We start from the raw sequence: 20,205 nt of genomic DNA, 5'->3' as shown, positions 1-20,205 counted from the left end.
CAGACAGTGTTTGCATAGATTGATGCAGTCAGTGCTACAGGCAACTAGATAAACAAATCTACATACAAATATAAACTCTCCCCCACAAACAGCCTCTCTTACAGAAGAGAAGTATTTTTGTGCAGCATTGTCCACTCCATTGAACCCTTTGAGAGAATGAGCTGTGCATACTGCAACACCATGTATTGCTTTGTACTTTCATTCCACTGCACTTCATTAAACAGAATTTCACTGTTTCTTAATTTTCTTTGAGCAGGTCCCACTGTATATACCCGATATGAACAAACACACAGATTCCTTCTGGGTATGAGCCAACAGCTGCAACCCTGAAAAATATCAGCTTCTTATATCATTAACTGAGTTTCCATGGTGCCCTGGGGCAGAGATATTGATGCTTGACAGCATTATCACTATAAAGTAACTTTACAACTCTATAATTTAACTCTATGCTTCCAGTAATATTAAGAGCATTTGAAATTGTGGCTGTAAACCTTGACACTTTCACACAGACTGGGGAGCTGAAAAGAGTGTTTTGCTTCCTCTCCTCCAAACCAGCCCTAAACATGGTACTAAGAAAAAACCAAATACTGGAGAGAAGCTGTGCAAGGAGGTCACCCTTAGGAAAACCTGCAGGATTAGGATTAATGCCACCTTTTGCAACACACAGGAAGGAGCCTGTTTCTAGGAGCTTAGCAGAAGAAGAAGGAAGGTGTAGACCTCTGGATGCCTTTTCCTGAATATGAGCCTGATTTACTTTGAAACCATCTTGGCAAGAAGCTCTAACTGAAGTTCAAACCTAAGCCACACTGGATAACCTCTGCAGAGCTCCCTCAGCTTTATCAGCACAGCTTTTCATACCTCATTGGCTTTTGCTAGTAATGTTGTCTTTACTGGCTGGGAATGAACCTGCAAGGGCCATAATCTGTCTCATGAGGATCTTCTCTTAAGGATATCACTAACAGAGATAGGAGGATCAGGACAGGCACTTGCCAAAAAAAGAAATGTAAAAAAGCCCAAAATAGCCAAGTACATTTGCCCTAGGGGACTGGCAGGTACATGAAGCTCTAAAAGTTACAGATGCTTTTGCTGGAATTGTAGTTTGCATACAGATTTCTTTTCCCCAGGACAGGCATTTACTGAGATCCAAGTACTCTTTAAAAGGAATCTGGATGTAACAAATGACTGTTTCCTCCAGGGATTTAACTTCTCAAGTCCCCAGTCAAGCAGCAGGCAGATATTCTGCTTGAAGTTAAGAATAAGAATGAACCCAGTTGGTCTCTGTGTCGAGAGTCCAGGGTGTGAGCTCCTGTTAGGCATCTGAAGAGATTCTAGTCAATCCAAGCCTTCATTCTGTGGCTGTAGCCACATAAATACATCTTTATGCCCACAAACAAGAGAGAGTTCAGCAGTACACCTTTGGATGGGGTCCTTCTCCACCTGGAGGAAGCTTGAAATTAAGATTAAAATACACAAAAAAAGCTATGGACATGCTGACATTTGTGGTGACCACCCATCTCAATGATTATTCTCCCCTACAGCTACAGTCATACCAGTTCCTGCCAGGTCTCCATCATTTCTGCCTTCCTGCCTCATGGCTGGACTGTGGAAGAGTAAAACCTTTTATTCTCTGTTATGGGCTGCCTGCTTTGCAGCAAGGATCCAGTTCAAACCCTCTAAAAAATGAACCAAATAGATTTTAAAGCTGTTGATGTGAGAGTCCTTTTCTGGCTGCTCTCAGGTCAGACTGTGATGGCTGCTGTTCACAGCTGTAGTGAGATATTGGAAAGCACCAGTTCTGTCAGAGCAGGGCTCAGCCCTGCAGCTGGGGATTCATCCTGCCTCCCCCTCTTTTATCCCTTGTTCCCTGCCCAGCTCTGAATCGAGGCAGCTCAGCAGCTGAGCTGCTGGTGCTGAGTGTTACAGAGCAGTTTACAAGCCTCGTGTCATAAGCCCTGTAAATGCCTAGTAAAACATGGAATTTAATGGAAGCATATCAGCTCATTTTAAAGCTCCTTCACCTGGTGCTGAGCTAACTGTTGTTGTGCTGCCTTTTTTAATCAGTTACCACCAAATGTGTGCATGTGTGAGGAGGGTTTTAAACATTTCTCTGTCCACTTCCAGGCGAGTAACAGACAAGCCTACAATCCTCTTATTATGCCCTGGAAACAGAGTCCATTCAGTGTTATCTGCAGCACGTGTTATCGTAGGGTTTTCAGCAGAGCTTACAGAACAGACCCCTAATGTTTCTCACACTCCAGGTACGTATCAGTTACACACAGACCTACCAGGTGCTCACACACCTCTGCAGGAATGTCTGACAGGACGTTCAGGAAGTGCTTTGTTTGCTGATGCAGTGCTTTGTTTGCTGGATGAAAATACAAGAGGCACTCCAGCAGTAACTGTTACTGATATCATGCCATATCGAGGCCTGAGACATTGAGGCAACCATGTTAATTCTCTATGCTAGAAAAGGCCAGAAACTCAACACTCTGCATGATGTTGTCCCACCATTTATGCCCCAAACATATACCCACTGCACGGGCTGAAGGAAGGCACTTCCCTCCTGGATTTCATTTAAATACTACAGCCTCAGTAGCCAATTTGTGTTTCTAGAACATTCCAGGTGTCATCCTCTAAATTCTGAACCAATTCATTTAGAACACAGTCAGTCATACTATCTGGAGTAATTTAAAACTGATTTCCACTTCTAATGATACCTTCCCATCCTTTTTTTCTTACTTTCCTTACTGAAAAAAGTTACTGTCCACATTAACAATATAAGAATTCAAACACTTAGATTGAAAGTCTGTCTTCCATTTTCATGCATGTAAGGTATCCACTTATCTCAAAAATTACAAAAGTACGTTTCAGTCAGTCACACAAATCTGAACAAAATGCATAATCTCGTCCAATGTAAGAATATATCTATTACAGTCTCACACAGAGGTTTGTATGGATCACAGAGTTAGAATGTAAAAAACCTGGACAACATGAAGAGATAAAAAACCCACCAACAAACCTACTCGACTTATACAATGGCATGAAAGGGAGTAGTACTGTGATCTTATTTGCTGTAAAGAAAAGAAGCTGACAGGTATCATTACTTGTCACCAGTGGAAACACAAGTCTGGTCAGAGTTTGTTCAGTTTTCCTACCTGTCAACAGAAACTGCATTAGGCCAAATTAGTATTTTGCGGAATCTGGAGATCCTAATTTGTTCTGTTCTCTAAAAGGAGCCAGTATGGCTAGTTCTGGATGAGTGATCTGCTTTGTAGTCTCTTTTCATGGTCATGGGTGCCCTGAATTTGGGGCTGAATCTCAGTCTGCACTTGCTAATCCACCAGTAGAAGCTTTGAACAATCCTAGCCTCCCTGATCCTGTTTCTATTGAAAGGAAAGAGAAAGGGGAAAAGGAGAAACAGAAAATAAAAAATGGAAAAGAAAAGGAAAAGGAAAAAAGACTCACACAACCAAATAACATCACAGTGGGATGAACAAAGTCCTAAGAAATACATCTTTAAGGCAGATTTCCAGAATACCCACCCTATCAATTCACAGTTCTTGGGCTCACTGTATTTTCTTCATTTACTTGCTTGAGTTGCTGCCTGCGTGTAAGTAGATAGTTAATAGAAACAGCCCTGTCCTTGGAGGCCAATCTGAACTGACTGCCTGTGTCTTTGGTTCAGGTCCATTAAAAAATCCGAGCATTAATTAATCACTGACTTGCAAATAGCTTGGAAGGGCTGTTCAGGCTAAATTGGAACATTCTGCAATTGTTTTACTTTCGGTCATAGGCACTTCAGTGATGTGAAACTTCCTCCCCTGCCAGGACAGGATGTGCATAAATCCAGTGGCTACTCCCGTGTTGGATCAGACCAGTCTAGAGACTATTTCAAGCAGCTCCATTTCTTTCACTAACTAGAAAACTGCACAAATGAGGGAGAGATCTCATAGGCAGCACTCTGGATAGAATTCCTCCATTGAAAAGGAAATAATCAAACCTTCCAGGGCAAAATGCCAGTGGAGAACACTCCATGTGCAAAGAGCCTCCCCTGCTTGCTGTCTGCCAGGCCAATCAAAACCTCCTTCTCCTCCTTTTCCACTCAGCTGGGTGAAACCCTAACTGGAGAAACCAAGCTGCTGCTTGAGCTCTCCCTACACCAACTCCAAGGAGGGTCGCTGATCTGGAGTCTGTTTTCTGTGCTCCAGCTGCTGATGGGATGAACAGAGAATGGAGCATCTCTGCCTGCAGCAGGCAAGGCAAGGCAAGGCAAGCCAAGCAAATGGAGATGTCAGACCCCACAGGTGAAACTTCTGCAATGTGAAGCACAAACCAGGAATCTTTATGGAAAAGGAAACTAAGCCAGTGTGATCTACAAGTCATGAAGGAAAACGTATCCAAGGGAATCATGATCTCATGTGTACAGGGGCTCTTTCCATTCCTTACTGTCAAAAAACTGTTCTAAATAAATAAGGAAGAGCAATAAGCAGTTGTCAGCACAATGAGCACAAAGTGAGGAAGAAAATTAAGGAAGAAACTAAGGCAGAGGTTCTTGAAACACCAAAATACCAACTTAAGAAAATAAATACCTAAACCTAACAGGAACAACATTTTTTTTCCACAGTGGCAAGATATACTACATTTGTGTATGTTGCAAGAAGCTTTTCCTTCAGTTAACTTTACTGGGCAAAAAAGAGCTTCTATTCCAAATGCTCAAGCCTGGTAAGTCACTTTAATATATTCATCTCCCTCCTTCCCCCAAATTTCACTTTTAGTGGAGAAGTCAAACCAGAAAAGCCCAAATGACATACAATTCCTTTCCCTGCTCCCCATTTCTCGCTCTTATTCCCATGCAGAGAGCCCATATATGTGGATGGTGAAGAATTATGTCTCATATGAAAATTTCTCCCTTGCTACCCCCAACTTCTGAAATACAGTGGAGAGGTAAATAGGCAATCACAGCTAATCTCTCTCCCTCTACAGTGTTTCTAAACCTGTGGAAATTTCAAAAGCTGCCAAGATAGAATGACAAAATGAAATAACATACCCAGCGTTGAAGCATGGGCACGGGCTGTTTGATTGAGCATGGTGACAAAAAGAAAAAGAAAAGCATAAAAGCAGATCATAAGACCAGTCAGAACAATTCTACAAATTGCTGATACATTGAGATAGCCAGATGGATATGTTTTTTTTGAGACACTGCTTCTATTTGAGCACTCAAAAATACCAACAACTTTGATGGTTTTGTTTTCACAGTTTGACTTCCATTTCTTTGTGTACTGGCACCGAAGATTTGTCCTCGAGGCAGATGCAGAACCGAATGGATCCCTTTGGCTGCAGTTCAAAGGCAGAGAAGATATTTTACTCAGTACCAAAGATGCACTCTCAACTTGCTATTAAAACAATAACACAAATGCAGGGCTAATGAGGGAATAAGGAGAGAAATGAAGAAAGAAATGGAAGACTGTGGAATGGAATGGATCACAGACTCTCCAGGACTAGCTTCTATAACAAGTGTGTGAGACAATCTCCTACAAGAGGGAAATGGCTTATTTGATCTAATGTCTTTCTCTTCTTGAATTTCCACAGTATGGAGAATCAATATGAGGGAAATTAAAGCATCAGGAACAGACTCACATTTCCACTTGTGTGTGTTTCTATCTTAGCAAACTCTTATGGAGACAGAAGTATTTACCTTAAGTGCCTGGTTCACGTGTGCTGCAAGAGGAGGATGGATTTCAAAAGGATACAGGCTTCCTCGGTGTAGGGCACGGCAGAAGCAGTTCCACCCAAAATGTAGCTGTAGAATGAGACCTCCAGAGTGTAGCAGGAGGATGTGTCATTCAAGAGCCCGCCAAGAAAGCGCCGGCCTGTCCCAGCTTTCACAGCATCCCTGTTGAATGACGTGCTGGACTGCAGGAGCAAGAACACAGGGACACGAGGAGAGTTCAGGAGGGGAGCAAGAGAAGGAGTCTCTTCACAGAGAAAGCAGCTTCACCCACATTGCCAAATCTCATTTACACTGTGTGAGACTGCACTGTTTCTTGATCATGGCCTGGAGGGAAGCACAGCTCTGGCACACAGGCTATAAATGATGCCTTGCAGACTTTCACAGAATTCATCTTGGTTCACCATTAATATCAGCTTTTCTTCTTCCCTCTGGGATAACACAAAGCAAGGCTGTCATATGCACGAGTTGAAAGCGAGCCTTCCAGATCCCCCATGCTCAGAAGTTAAGCTGTGCCATTACTTGGATATTGGATTCCTTCGTCTCCACTGCATTCCCCTCCTGTATCATAACCATTCCCCCACCCTTCACCTGGACTCTTAATCAAAGCAGAAATACAGCGGCATTTATGTTTTGGTGGAACTTTTTCACCTAAGACATTTGACTGGTTCTTAAATTAGGTCACAGAAATTTCCACTTCACTAACTTAAATGTTAACGGGGTGCTGCTCTCTGGGTGGAAAAATCTACCTCACTATTCTACAGCATTAGCAGCACAGTATAAAAGGCAGTATTTTGTGCTATTACTGAGGATCTGGCTTTAAGAACCCTACAGCTTTATAACTATTCATTTGAGGGGTGGAGGTGAGGACTCCAAGTATTTCCATAAATGAGTTTTAGCTCTCCTTTGAAGGCACGACATCCGGAGACTAAAGGGCAGTTCATCTTCAGGTTTATTGAAGTCTCAGAGCTTGTTCCTACCAACTAGACAGAAAAATGGATTCTGATTTCATTTTGACTTTCAGAGTCTATTCAGAAAGCTCATAACCATTAGACTAAGCCAATCTGGGCTCAGCACAAGCTAGTGACAACCACAAAAAAATGATCCAGCTTGGATCTGTTGCATAAAAGGTCATAGTATCTCCTGCTGTAAGAATTTCATGTTGCCAGTGAAACACAAAGGACTGTTAACACAGCTCATTGTTCAGTCATTGTGCCCATGGTGAATTCTTTGAGCTGTCCAGTGTCCTCCTATGGAGCCTTAGGGCTGCAACCTTTCCTTGCTAACACAATGTGAAAATTTATGAAGTCCACCTCCTACCAAAACTGGGGAAAATGAAACTTCCTTTGCATTTAAGAAATGAGATGCAATGTTTCAAAATGTAAAACTTCTCTAGACTGAGAAAATCAAACTAATACTGAAATGAGCAACAATTCTTGATGAATAGTGTATACCAGAAGATATAAAGAGTAGAAATACCTGTGGGTTTATTAACATTCTGAATGTCTTGAAGTGTCTCTCGTGTTGTAAAAGTAAGATTTTCCAGGTTAATTAGAAAAAAAATGGAATTGGGTTTCTTATTAGCATTATATATAGGTGTTTCCAAATACAACTTCTTGTCTTTTTGGTAACATAATATTTAGTTTCATGGTAATTTGTACACACAATGCATTCTGCTATGTAGATATCATATAATTTCTGCCAAATTGCATGGCAGAAGCCTGCAGGATATTCTGAACGCCTATGGGACAGGGAAATAAAGCACTCATAAGGAATGTTGGGGAAATCAACTGCTAATGTGATATATGGGATAAATACTTAGAGGGAATGTTCTCTGGCTTCCTGCAAAAGAAAACTTCAAAAGACTGAGATCCTGAAACTGAGGATAGCTTTGTCCTCAGTTAAATTTCAGAAACAGAGAGGAAGATGATCATGCTCTGGGGATTGCTTCCTGAGCCAAGCGAACGTCGGCTTTGGTGCACGGTGCATCATGTTTGAACAAATGCCTGTGGTGGAACTTTTAATGCATGAGAGCATCCGCTGCTGATGGAAACAAAGGAACAAGAAAACAAATGGTTCAGGACAGGATATTGGGGTTTGTGTGCAGAAGCATCACTCACAAAGGGACTAAGCTAATTCTGAGGCTGTATTTGGGACAAGGAAAACAAGGAAAATGTGGGAGGAGGTGACTCAGGGAAGACATTAGGGATAGAAGTACTTCAGTGAGTAGGAGACTCACTGACATGGAACATTTGTGAAGATTATGGAATCTTATCAACTGTGCTTATAAACAAATTAGACAAGTATCTGCTGAGTATAGCTCGTGTCTTTGGGATACACTTTGCACAAGAAATCCTTTTCCTATTTCCCATTATTTTAATCAGGCTAGAAGAAAGTTATGAGCAGAATTCCTAATAGATAATTCTTGAGATAAATCTTACATAATATTTTCATCACAGTTCTTGGCACGGTAAAGGAAGACCATGCCAACAAAATTTGCTGATGACACACTGTGGAATGAATCATCATTATGGAGGAGGTTCTGAATATCATACAAATAAAAAAGCAGTGGGATGACTTTGAGGGCCAGAGTGATTGTAGTCAGATGAAACTCAGCCACACCAGTGCCAGGTCATGCACTGAAGCATAATAAAAAAAAAATTCTGCTATAGGCTAAAGCCTTGTCAGCTGGAAATATATGAAGAGAGAGTCTGATGTGTTACTTCGCTGAAGTGTTTTTTTGCTTTCTAGCAGAAGTTGAATCTTGTTATTGGCAAAATTATGCTTGCTGTATTTTGAAAGTGAAGCGTAAGTAGTTTAAATATTACTGATGGTTTTATAAATGGTAAAAAAATAAAAATAAGAAAACCCAAAACAAAGCAAAATCAAAATTTAGAACTTTCCAGAGTTTGAATTTTTATAATTCTGTTTTGTGGGGCTTAGGGCTTTGGGTTTTGTTTTTGTAGGGATGGGTGGTTTCCTTTTTTTGTGTGTGTTTGTGGATGTTTGTTTAATAGAAGTTTCAGTTTCAGCTGTACAAAATTACTTGAAATGGCAATGGCATTAATAAAATCCTATGTTCATTTCTTTGCCAAGTGGTACTGCATTTCCAGGAATAAAAAGCCAAACCTTCATTTAGGTGCACAAATGTAGATTTTGAAGGTTACCATTGTCCTCATTCTGAAAAAAAAATCTGATGACATAGGCCAACTTGGTGTCTTGAGTAAAAGCTATAATCTCTCATTTCACTCAGGACAGTTGGGGTAGAACATGACAAATACAAGTTTTGAAACAGCAGCTTGGGCCTGGCTCTCGAGCAAATGTTATAAACCAAAATGTGATTTGATATTTTAGAGGAGAAAAAAGAAAATTACAGGTTAAAGAAAATTTAGGTAATGACAAGAAAGAGCAGCAGGTACATGCTGAGTCTAACCTTCTGCTCCTGTTTTAGGTCAAGATAAATGGTGTGGGAAAAAAACCACAATAGGCAAAACTTTGACTCCTCACCACAGCTGAACTTGGAGTTTTGCCCATGCACATTTATTTAATCAAACCCTAATCCGGGGAAAAAAGGGGTGGGGGTGGCAAGAGGGGGGAAAGAACACAGGAAAAGTTGTCTGCAAATGAGTCTCTTGCTTTTCTGGGAGAATCTATTTCCCTAAACCCCTTGCAGAGCTGAACTGAAGTCATCATTAAACAAATGCACTGAGCAGGCACAGCAGGAGAACAGCTAAACAAATATTTATTTCTCCAAGGCTGAAACGCATGGGAGTGTTAGCAACAGCAGCAGTGAGAAGTACAGTCTGGAGGGTGGGGGGAACACCAAAGACTTTGAAGTTCTTAAATAGTGATATTTGTATAAAATCAACAGTAATGCATTATTAAAACACACAGATACATTAAAGCTCACAGAAGGACTTTGCTTCCCAGCTGGTGTGAGAAAACTCAGTGAACAAATACCTATCCACAGAATCAGAAGCTGCCAAGAAATCCAGTGTTAAAAGAGCAGAGAAGGAAGGGCGAAGGATTCCCTTACTTTCTGGTGGGAAGAAACTCACCAGAAAAACAGATATCAAATACCTCTGGGATCCTCAAGGTGTGCTGACCCTCTCTCTACACCTCAGGCATTAGCGGCAGCCTCCCCAGGCCTCCCTACCAGATTTCGTTCCTCCTCCCCGTGCTGTGCTGAATGTGAAATTGTGTGACCAGTTTCCCCACTGGCAAGAGTGGGAACCCTGAACAGCCAGACAGTACAGAGACATTTGTGAACCAACTGGTCCTTATTCAGACACTGCAGAAGACAAAGATGTGTGGAAGGAAATAAGAAAGAAAGAAAAAAAATCATATGTAAATTCTTTCTCAAGTGGTTTCAAAGCAGAAAAAAATCTTGGCCCTTGGTCAGACCTCTCAAAGTGCCTGTTCCTTGGCTGGTAAGGACACTCTATCCCACAGTGTCTCTCCTCAGTGAATTCAGCCCCCTGGTAGCCAGTTTGTGAGCTCAACAGCTTGGGCAGCTCCCACAGGGCTGAGGGATACTCTTGGCTTCTCAGCACTGCTCCATCTTCCCTCTAACAACGACTGGAATGAATGCCTTGGGCAGTCCATGTTCACAAATTCAGCAGGGTGCTGACTGCCTCTGAGTGCCTCTATCAGTCACAAGAGCGGCTCCAAAGGGTGAAGAGGGAGAACAGCACATTTCTCACACATCTAAAACTGAATTTGCCCCTGTCCACCCTTTGTAGACCTGATGGGCTTGGAATCTGAGAGGTGCAGCATGGTGGGACCTCCTCCTCAGTGTGTTTGACCACAGAGGGGACTTGTCTTGCTTCAGCATCAGAAAACCACAGGTTGCACAAAAGGAAAAACTGGAGGCAAGCCCCAGTAAAACTGGATCCACTTTTGAGTAGAAGAAGGTATGACAAAAAGGAATGAACTATCAAGCAGGCTGTGTCCAGCCAGTGATGGATGGGAGCTTCATTCTACCTTTCACTGACAGCAGGACAAAGGGACTTTCTCATCCAGAACTTGCTGGGGAATGAATCTTTGTCATCTTCTGAAATTGCTCAACACATGAAGAAACAAAGGAGCAAGGTATGATCACAGTGCAAGTCAGACCTTGCCAGGCTCCTAACGTGGGATCCAGGGTATGCACTCCACATCATTTCTGACCAACCCTAAGGTGTTCCTCCAACCCAGCAAGAAAAGAAAATAAAAAAAGTACAAATCACTCAGAAAAATGCCAACCACTCAGAAATCTGGTCCCAGGCTTTGACAGAATGCAGAAGATGAATTTCTGGCATAGCAAGGTCCAGGGAGGTTCCCGAAATCCAAGAGATAGATTTTACCAGCTGTTCACATCTCCTGCAACACAACTGATTATGGATGTGCCTGTGGAAGAAAGTAGCAAACTGCATACATCTTCAAAAATCTGAGCTCTAGTGTGCACAGGAATTTTTCCCAGAAGATCATTTCTCCTCACACACAAAGTATCTGCATGAAACTCAGAATAAAGAGATCTTACTTAAAGTTGTTGATATATGCAGATGATATAGGTCCAGGAAGTGTTCTACAAAAGGATGTAGCATGTACAACTGCATGCTCAAGAATCAGAGAATGATGTTAGAAATCTTTCTTGGAGAAAAGCAGAGACAAAACCACCAAGAGGATTCATAATTAGAGAATGGTTTCATATCACAACACATAATTAGAAATATGCTGGGTCACCCTATGCCATTTCCATAGCTGTGTTTCACAACTGAGCCTAACTACTCCTAAAAAACCCCACTCCAAACCCAGAAAAACTGCCCACATTTTGCTCATTCATTGGTTAAGAAATGAACAGTTTACCTACTGGGGTAAGCTGGGATTATGCATACAAGTTGTTTCATGTTCTTCACTGATTAACAGCAGCAATGGCCAAGTGCAATCAGGACTCATAACCTCACCAGAGCTGTCTGCTGCTGCTGCCCTCATAGACGAAAAGGTTTTTTTCCAAAGCAGGTCTGACCTCTAAGAGCCCTCAACTCAGTGCCCCAGTGTGGCAAAAAAAGTGGTAATAAAAAAGTTAGTGCTCTAGAAAAAAGGAATGGCACACTTGTCATCAAGGAAGAATAGACGTGCCATTGGGAAATGAACTGGAGCCCAGACAGTGCCAAATCCATCCCAGAGAGCAGTTTTACAGTATCAGCCATAACTCACTCACTCTCATTTTCTAGAACACTTTATTGAAGGCTGCAAAAGTTAGAGAGAGAGCACAGAAATGCACTGGCTTTGGAATCTTTGCCATGGAAGGTTGCAAATAGCAATATTACAAACCGTGGCTCTTCTGTTTGCCCCTCCACAGGGAGCTTTAAACAGGTGCAACTGGCAGCTTGCTTTCCTCATGTGAGTAGAGCTGATTCCTGCTATGATGCGTCCAGCTGCTTTGACCCTGCCATTCTTGCAGCTGGTAGCCCACCAAACTCTTTTACAAGCAAAACTTACCTCCTTACTTCTCTGGAAGCACTGAGCAAACTTCTCACTTCAAAGGCCAACTTAACTCTCTCATCACACCCACCTCTCACCAGCTCCATTAAGTCTATTACTAGACTGGAAAGTAGATGTGTTAGTGTGGTTTGGGGTGGTTTTTTGGGTTTTTTGTTGGTTTTTTTTTTGTGATAGACTATCATCAGCTCCATGCCAACTGGGTCTGGAGACTTGGAAATTACGGCATTTGGGAGGCTGCTACCACGCAGGCTTCGTCCAATTTATTTGACAAGCCACAGTCAGCATAAATCCCCAAAGCAGACAGCTGATCTGAAGGAGGTAGCAGGCAAAGAGGAAGGATTCTGGGAGCAGAGGTGTGATGAAATGGGAACAGAGCTCAAAATTATTCCACGATTCATCTCACCTTGCAGCTTAGCCGTGTTTCTGATGCACAGGAAGAAAACTTGTTTCATCTCAAAATCAATTGTGACTACTGAAGTCTGGGAAGAGGAGGTTTAGAAAAGTTCAGGATCATTTCAAAGAGGAATTCCATTGTTTGAAGCTTTTCCAGATCCCTTGGGAACAGGCAGATTGGACTGATATTCCTGTGAACAGGGCTCACTCACTCTCAGAGAAGGCTCTGCAGTTGACAGCATTTTGTTTCATAATTTCTGTGCCTGGTAGGAAACACTGAGATGGGCAGCAAAATTTGGGTTTAGCTGGGGAACATTCTCTGATACCGAGTTTGTTTTGCAGAAATCTGAGGAGAGGCATGCAGAGGAGATCTGGAACAGTTTGACCTGCTCCTAGAATGTGAGAATGCCTAAAACTGAAACTTGAAGGCCAAATAGCCTCAAGTCCTAAGAGATTTTTAACCATTCTACTCCCTCTTTTTGCCTTCTTCCTCCTGCTCAGTGGAAAGCAGAGAGCAACCACCCTTTCTTAGAAGTAGCATCACTGTTGTAGGAGTAACATGAACACAACCTGCCTAGCACCACATTCTCAGGCTTTAAAGTGCAAATCTCCTCAGAGAAATAACAGTTTAAAGGTACATTGTCACCACACACACATTTGCTCCCTGAGGGGCTTCATTTTCCCTCTAATGTGCAGTGAAGGAATACCAGATCTTTCCCCCTCCCAAGTGTCTTTCAGTCATGCCTGCTTAAGTTTCCTGATAAAAACACATATTTGCATGGTCATTAGCAGAGAGGTTGGAAGGAGAGAGCTTTATAAGCTCTCAGTTTATGCCTCAAGACCAAAAGTACCATATTAGTTCTCTTTTTTTAAGAAATTCTGCAGCTAGAAAAGTAACTGGCTTTCATGCTTCAGGGTTTCAGCTGTTCACCTGCGAGAAGTACAATAGCTGCACTTTTTACTGCTCATTACTATCCATGCCCTGCTCTACAGCTCCAGGACTGATGGAGGTGCCTGCACCTTGCACCAGTTACACTGGCAGCACCAGTGCAGAGATTTGTCCCCACATTTCACATTCCCCAGAACCCTTCCCCACGTGCACCGAAACTGATTGTGCTCCTGGCTCCCACCTCCCCGGGTGCTACAGCTCTGAAGTTGTTTATTGAGCTCACTGGCTTTAGCACAGCAGCTAACACGACTGGAATCCAAATCAAACCAGCAGCTCTTCTGAGAGAGCTCCTTAAACAACACCTGCAGCCAAACAAAGCAGGGTGGCATTGCCTGAGACCTTCAGAGAGCCAGACAAGGGCTTCCCCACAGAGCTGGGTAGCCCATCACAGCCTACTTGGAAAAAACAAGAGGAGGAGGCAGATTCTACCCCATCCTGAAAGCAAACCTAAGTCAGAGTTCTTTGCTACTGGATCTGCCATTCTGGGCACACACACGAAGAGTGTGCTGTATCCCAAAACATCCTTCCTCAGGTCTTCTCAGCCCCTCCCTTAGTGAGTCTGCATCACCCCATCACCAGAAGTTTGCTTAACTGCAAGTGACAATGTCACCCACTCAAACATTATCCTGTCACCCATTAACCAGAGTTAGCCTGGAACTTATCTCCCTTTTAAGAGCCAACCCAAGCTGTGACCAGTGATATACACAAAGAGGGGATCTGAAAGTGCTTCAGGTTAATAAGGAAGAAAAGGTCTGCTCTTCCCCCATTTTTTTTTGCTAATAGCAGCCTCTGCTTCTCAGAGCACATCCTCCCCCAAAGATGCCAATGGTGGCGTTTCCTAGTCTAAGCCCTATAGAATAATCACACTGTTTAGAAAATAACTCAGGTCCCTGGAGTTCTCACTTTCTCCATTTGTCAGTAAAAAACGAGACGTTTCCTCAAAATATACAATAAAATAGCCTCCAGCAATAGCCTGCAATGCTTCTCTTTACAATACTTTCATGAGCGTGAGCACGGTCTCCTGGGAGTGCTTTCATAATCATTTATACAAATGACAGAAAACTAGGACAATGAGAAGCAAAAAGGAAAATACAGCCATCATGCACCCAGTTGCTTTGAATAGTCTGCAGAAAAAAGTGCTTTGCTCTGTGGCAAAGAGAAGTTCTTCTCACTTGGAGGCCTAAATCAGGGGATCAAAACCTTCCTAAGGAGGGACAGATTGCTGCTCCCAGAGCAACCCAATGCTTCCCATTGCTCACATTCCTTCTTGGCTCCCTCACTGCTCCAGGACAATTCTCTGATCCAGACCTGTATTCTACATATGTTAAAATATCACGTGGTTAAAAAGGTAATACCCAAAAAGATATCCTTCCAGGGGGACGGGTGTCCAGTTCTTAACCAGCTTCCTGCCCTTCCTTCCCAGCACAGTTTGTCCCAGCTGAGGGAATTTGTGGTGCTCTGCAGGAGAGGAAGCTTGCAGGAGAATCTACAGCAGCTCCTTTCATTGCTGCTGCTCTGGGAGGCTGTTGACATTAGGTAAGAGTAATGATGGTCTTTGAAAATACACCATAAAATTGCTATGAAAACTTGTTTCTTCTGTGTACATTCTAAATTTCTGCCTGTGTGGGGATGGAGAAGGTACTGTCAACTCCTATATGCACAAACAACAAGGCAAGAAGGTACTAAAAGGAAATCCATTTGTTCCAACACTTCCCCCGTCTCCTTCTTCTTTTCTTTGCAATACAAATTCAATCCTCAGCATACAAGGAGGGGTGAACTGGTGCAGCACAACATAATGGAACAATTTCATTTCACTGAGACTCTCCAAAAGGCAGAGTTCTTGTGAGACCAAAGCCTGTAACACTCAGAAGGACAGACTTTACAGTCTGTTCCCTGTGCCACCAGAAACACATTTCCTGTCTTGGCTCACCCAGCCTCCAGAATAAACAAACAAACAAATAAATAAATAAATAAATTTATGGAGCAACACGTCCAAGAGGCAGCAAGCAGAAATGCATCCCAGAGGGGTGCTAAAGCATATAATAGCTATATTTGTCTTCCTGGATATGCCTTGGTACAAGACTACAAAAAGGGAGGCAGGATCATTTGTTGTGCTCAGGTTTTAAGAGATTTCTGAGTAGATCTGTTAAGCTTGCATGATGTTAACAAAACCTACCTGAACACAGCAGCTTTTGCCTTTCTGGGACAAGAGTCTTTTTTCACCAAAACAGCAGAGAGGCACTTAGGAAGTGCTGACGCCAGTGAGTATGATTTTACTTCAGGATAAATTGCGGGCAACTTTCTTACTGCTTCCTCTTCCCTGTCCAGCCATGTGCAACACAAGCTGGTTTTTTGTTATTTCAGAACAGATTACTGGGATTTGATCCTTCAATGTTTGTATTACTGCCTCGGGCACTTGCACCACAACTGCCTTCAGAGGGAGGTATTCAGCCAGGGTAAATCATAACAGCCCAGAGTGGCTGCCATAGGTAGATGGGAGGAGGTTTGCTGGAACAAACACGTCTTCCCTAAGAAAGCTTGGGTGGGGGGTAGCTGTGAAAATGAGAACAGCAGACCTGGAGATTGTGGATCAAAGAAAGGCAGCAGAAAATAGAAAGAGATTAAAATGTTTTTCTTCATTGCTCTGTGTTTGATATCTGAACAAAAAACAAACCACCGAACAAAAAACCACCACAAAAAGTGCTAGTGCAAATCATTCCATATCTGCATCTTCTCATATTGCTGAGACAATGATAGTCTCTAAAACATGTTTTAGGTCACAGCATTATGGCACTGGGGTTAACAACATGCTTCCCTAAAGGAAACTGGGTGGATTGTTGTCTAGAAACTTCATTCTTGAGTGTGAGCATGATATAAAACGGGGAACTGATGACAAAGAAATAAGTCTGTCACTTAGGACATCCAAGTTTTATTCTCCAATTTCTTCAAGCAAATAACTTCTCACCCACTTTCTATGTCTTTTTCAGCATGATTGGAAGCTCTTGGGGTTGTGGACTTTCTCAGCAGTTACCCAGTGCCCAACATAATGGGACCCCAAGCTGGTATCAGGGCCTTTGGCTAACCCTGGCACACAAAGGTCAAACAGTGTTTCTAAGGAAGCTTCTCTGCTGGGAGGTCGAATACAAGAAAATGACATGAGAATTCAAATGTATCCCAAGTGCCACCAGTTCAGAGTCCAAAGGAAAGAAAAAACCAAACTGACCAGATCAGGCCAAGTGCCTCTGGCTGATCTTTAACTGCAAAGGAAAGCAATCTTTGCAAAGTGATAAAGCCACCCAAGATCGGCTGCAGTTGTTTCCTTTAAATGAACCAGAGAGAACAGATGGTCTCCTCTCATACTGTCACAAAGGTCAAAATTAGCCACCCCTAAGACTAGCAGGTTCTTGAAATGCTCAAATGCTTGTGTCTGGTCCTTATGACTAATCCACTCTGCCAAACAAGAAAGGTCAAATGAAGAACATCCCTACAAAAACTGCAACTACTCCAAGCCGTGGCTGATGTGTAATGCACTCAGACATGGTGTCAACAGCTGCTCCTAAAACCCAATGAGTCAGCTTTTCAAAAGAGCTTGTCAGCTTTCACTGCTAGAGCTTTCATATGGATTATATTTACTCCCCAGTGTTTAAAAATATCCTTCTTAAACATTGAAAATATAAAATGTTTTCCTTATAGATTTTGTCCCTTTTGCCCAGGCAGCTGCCTAAGAATGTCTCATGTATTTATGTGTGAGCAAAACACCCTAGCTCTTCTTTCACTTTCCTCTTCACATGCTGACAGCTAAGCCAAAGGCAGGCCTGTGTTCCTGAAGTCATGTAAAAATGAGGAATTTCTGGTCCCTTTCACAACTTATGCCTGCGAACCACAGTCAGCCTTCCAGAGAGCTGTGGGTCAAGTGTTTTTCCTAGCAGATAGGGCACAGAGACACTGAGTGACTCTCCTTTGGTCCTACAACAGGCGTGTGGGTACAAATCCCCTATCCATCCCCTACTCTAATCACCAATCTCCCTTGGATGCTGTCATTTAAATAAAAAGGCCTATTGGAAATGACAGGTGAAGAAAGCAGCCCAGGCATGAAATGCACTCTGAAGTATATTAATAGAAGGTTGCCAGACAAAACGGCACAAGGCATTTGATCGCATCATCTTAGGCTTGTTGTTCATGCTCTTTTGCATCTGGCTGCGTGATTCCTGCCAGATTCTCGGCTGGAGGAGCAGACTAGGATTTGCCTGCTTTCCCTAACCCGTGCCGGGCTCAGCTGCAATCATGCAGAGCACTGAAAGAAATCCCTTTGAGTTGGGATTCATTCCGAACATGTAAAACCCAAATGACTGCTTCTCCAAAGTGAATCCCATTTCACAGCAAGTAGGTTATTAGTGTGGAACTCCATACAAGTAGCCTGCATTCAAAATCCCTCTGCATTATTAATAGAAGATGAGCTTTTGACATCAAAGGAGAACCATTATGTATGCTAAACGGTGGCAAAAATTGTACCCGCACTTCAAATCTTTTCAGTGCTTTGTCCCTTGTAAATCAATCAAGGTTGACAGATGCTTTAAGGAGAGTAATCTTTTCAATGATACTGTCAATGGATAACATAATGGAACATTGTCTCTGTGCTGTGTGAAGACATGGAGCTAGTCAATTATGGACAACACTTCATGCAGCCGCCAGTTTTCACTTGAAGTGCTGCTGTTGAAGTATTATAATCCCAACAAATGGCCGCAGCAGCATACAATGTAAATGAGACCTCCTGAAGCTTTGGAAAATTAATTAGTAACAACAGTGGTCCATTCCCACACTTTCAAACACCAGCCTGGTAATGTTAATGATGCACTTCCCCCCTTCCCTTTGAGTGGGCAATAGGGCATATTTACATACACTATTTTAAGTCTTCAGCACATTTTTCCCCCCGATTTTGGATTCCCTTCCTCTCTTCACCTGATATTTCCAACCAGTCACATAACACACATGGTTGGAGCTGGAAACAAGAAAACAGACCTTCCTATTTGGGGACATGTAGTCACTTCACACCTGTCAGACACTTCGTGGCTGTCCCTTTTCCAACACTTTCATCTGCACAGCTGCCCTAGGAAGAATGGCCTGGACAGATAGCAGGGGAAGAGCTTCCAGCCTCAAGAGACCAACAAGATGTCAGGGGGAAGCTGAATGTACCCAGTGCCAGTAGCACCTAGGTGGAACTCTGGGCTAGAGAGTCAAAAGGGAGATGTGCTGTTTATTTAGCTATTGGCTTCTATTTCCTCCATCATCTTCTCAAAGATTTTCCCTTCGTCAACCAAGGCTTGTGCTAAGAGGAATTCCTAATCTCCCACAGTAGCAGAGAGAAATCCCATGCTCGAGCACAGAATCTCTCAACTCCTATCAATTGCAGGTTTTCATTGTTGTGATCTGTGAATGCCCCTTATCTGTAATGTGCTTTTGAAACAACCAGGTGCAGACCAGAAACTCAATCACTGAGGTCTCCTTGGGTAAGAACAGGCTGCTCCTGGAACCCAGCTTCCTCTTTCCCAAGCTCCAAGTTGTAAGTATTGGACAGCTGTAAATCTTCTTGCAGAACAGTTTTCTATGGTAATATCAAAAAATTTCAAAAGCATACATTCCCTTCGCCACAACTTCCAACACAGGTTATCTAACCTTTCTAACCTTTTCTTGAAAACTAATTAATTTTGTTTCTATTTGCTAGCATATTATTATTTAGAGTGTACAAGTAAAAACTTTGACAAATTAATATAAACAATGGAACAATAAAGTGGATCCAGTTGTTCAAAAGACAAAAGATCTGAGAAAAACAGGGTGTTTCAGTAATTCAGAACCAAAGGCTAATATACAGAAGACAAAGAACCTGTTTGTGTTGGTATCCAAGAACATGAATAAGATCACAACTTACCACTGCTGGATAACGTAAGTATAAGAGGGAAGATGGTAGCTAATAAAAAAATTTTTAAGTAGCCTTTTATTCATACTGAAATAAAATTCACTCAATCGAATGAAGCCAGAGATTTATCATAAAGGAAAAAAAAAGGAAAACTAGGAAAAAATTAATTAAGAAACACATGACTTACATAAGAGAAGTCTTCAGCATTCTGGCAGAGTAGCTTGGGAAAAATAGCCTGTCGCTGAAATCTTTCCTCGTCTTCAAAGATGTTCCCATACATGAAGCCATTCATCATGGTGGAGTGGGCATGGATGTCAATATAGAACTCCAGGTTAATCTTCTGTAGAGGGAAAACAACGACAACAAAACATTCAGCATGAGATAAATCATAACTGAGTTATGCAGGTGAAGCCTGCCATAAATCCAATCCTGCCATTCTTGAACCCATCCATGGTGCCAGCATCAGGGAGCCACGCTAAAGATCTCACTGTGATGCAGCCAACCATCCCTGCCTCCCTGTGGGGGCATGTGAAATACAACAAAGGACCATGACAGATGTTTCTTTAGCTTTTTTTGAGAATATTGGAACATTTTACACAGGACACTGTGAAAAACAGAGCCACAACGTTACCGTTCACTGTGAACAGTATCACAGGGCTTACTGCCAGTGATAAAAATATGCACCTTCCACTTCTAGAGCACGATTATTTGGGCAAAGTTTTGCCATCACTGCAC

At 42.4% G+C, this 20,205-nt stretch overlaps 1 protein-coding gene across 1 annotated transcript in view; it reads right to left on the bottom strand.

Annotated features, from left to right (window-relative positions):
* BEND5 (BEN domain containing 5) overlaps positions 1-20,205 on the bottom strand; it is an 885,667-nt gene that overhangs the window by 76,103 nt on the left and 789,359 nt on the right. Inside the window, exons 10-11 of the mRNA XM_039556517.1 lie at positions 19,658-19,810; positions 5,751-5,913 (exon numbers count right to left, since the gene is read on the bottom strand). Coding sequence (XP_039412451.1) covers positions 5,751-5,913; positions 19,658-19,810 — 316 coding nt within the window. The remainder of the gene's footprint in view (positions 1-5,750; positions 5,914-19,657; positions 19,811-20,205) is intronic.

This window comes from Corvus cornix, chromosome 8 (genome assembly GCF_000738735.6).
Source record: "Corvus cornix cornix isolate S_Up_H32 chromosome 8, ASM73873v5, whole genome shotgun sequence".
NCBI classification, from domain to species: domain Eukaryota; kingdom Metazoa; phylum Chordata; class Aves; order Passeriformes; family Corvidae; genus Corvus; species Corvus cornix.
Note: the sequence above shows the minus strand (reverse complement) of the source record. Positions and strands in the feature narration are given on the sequence as shown.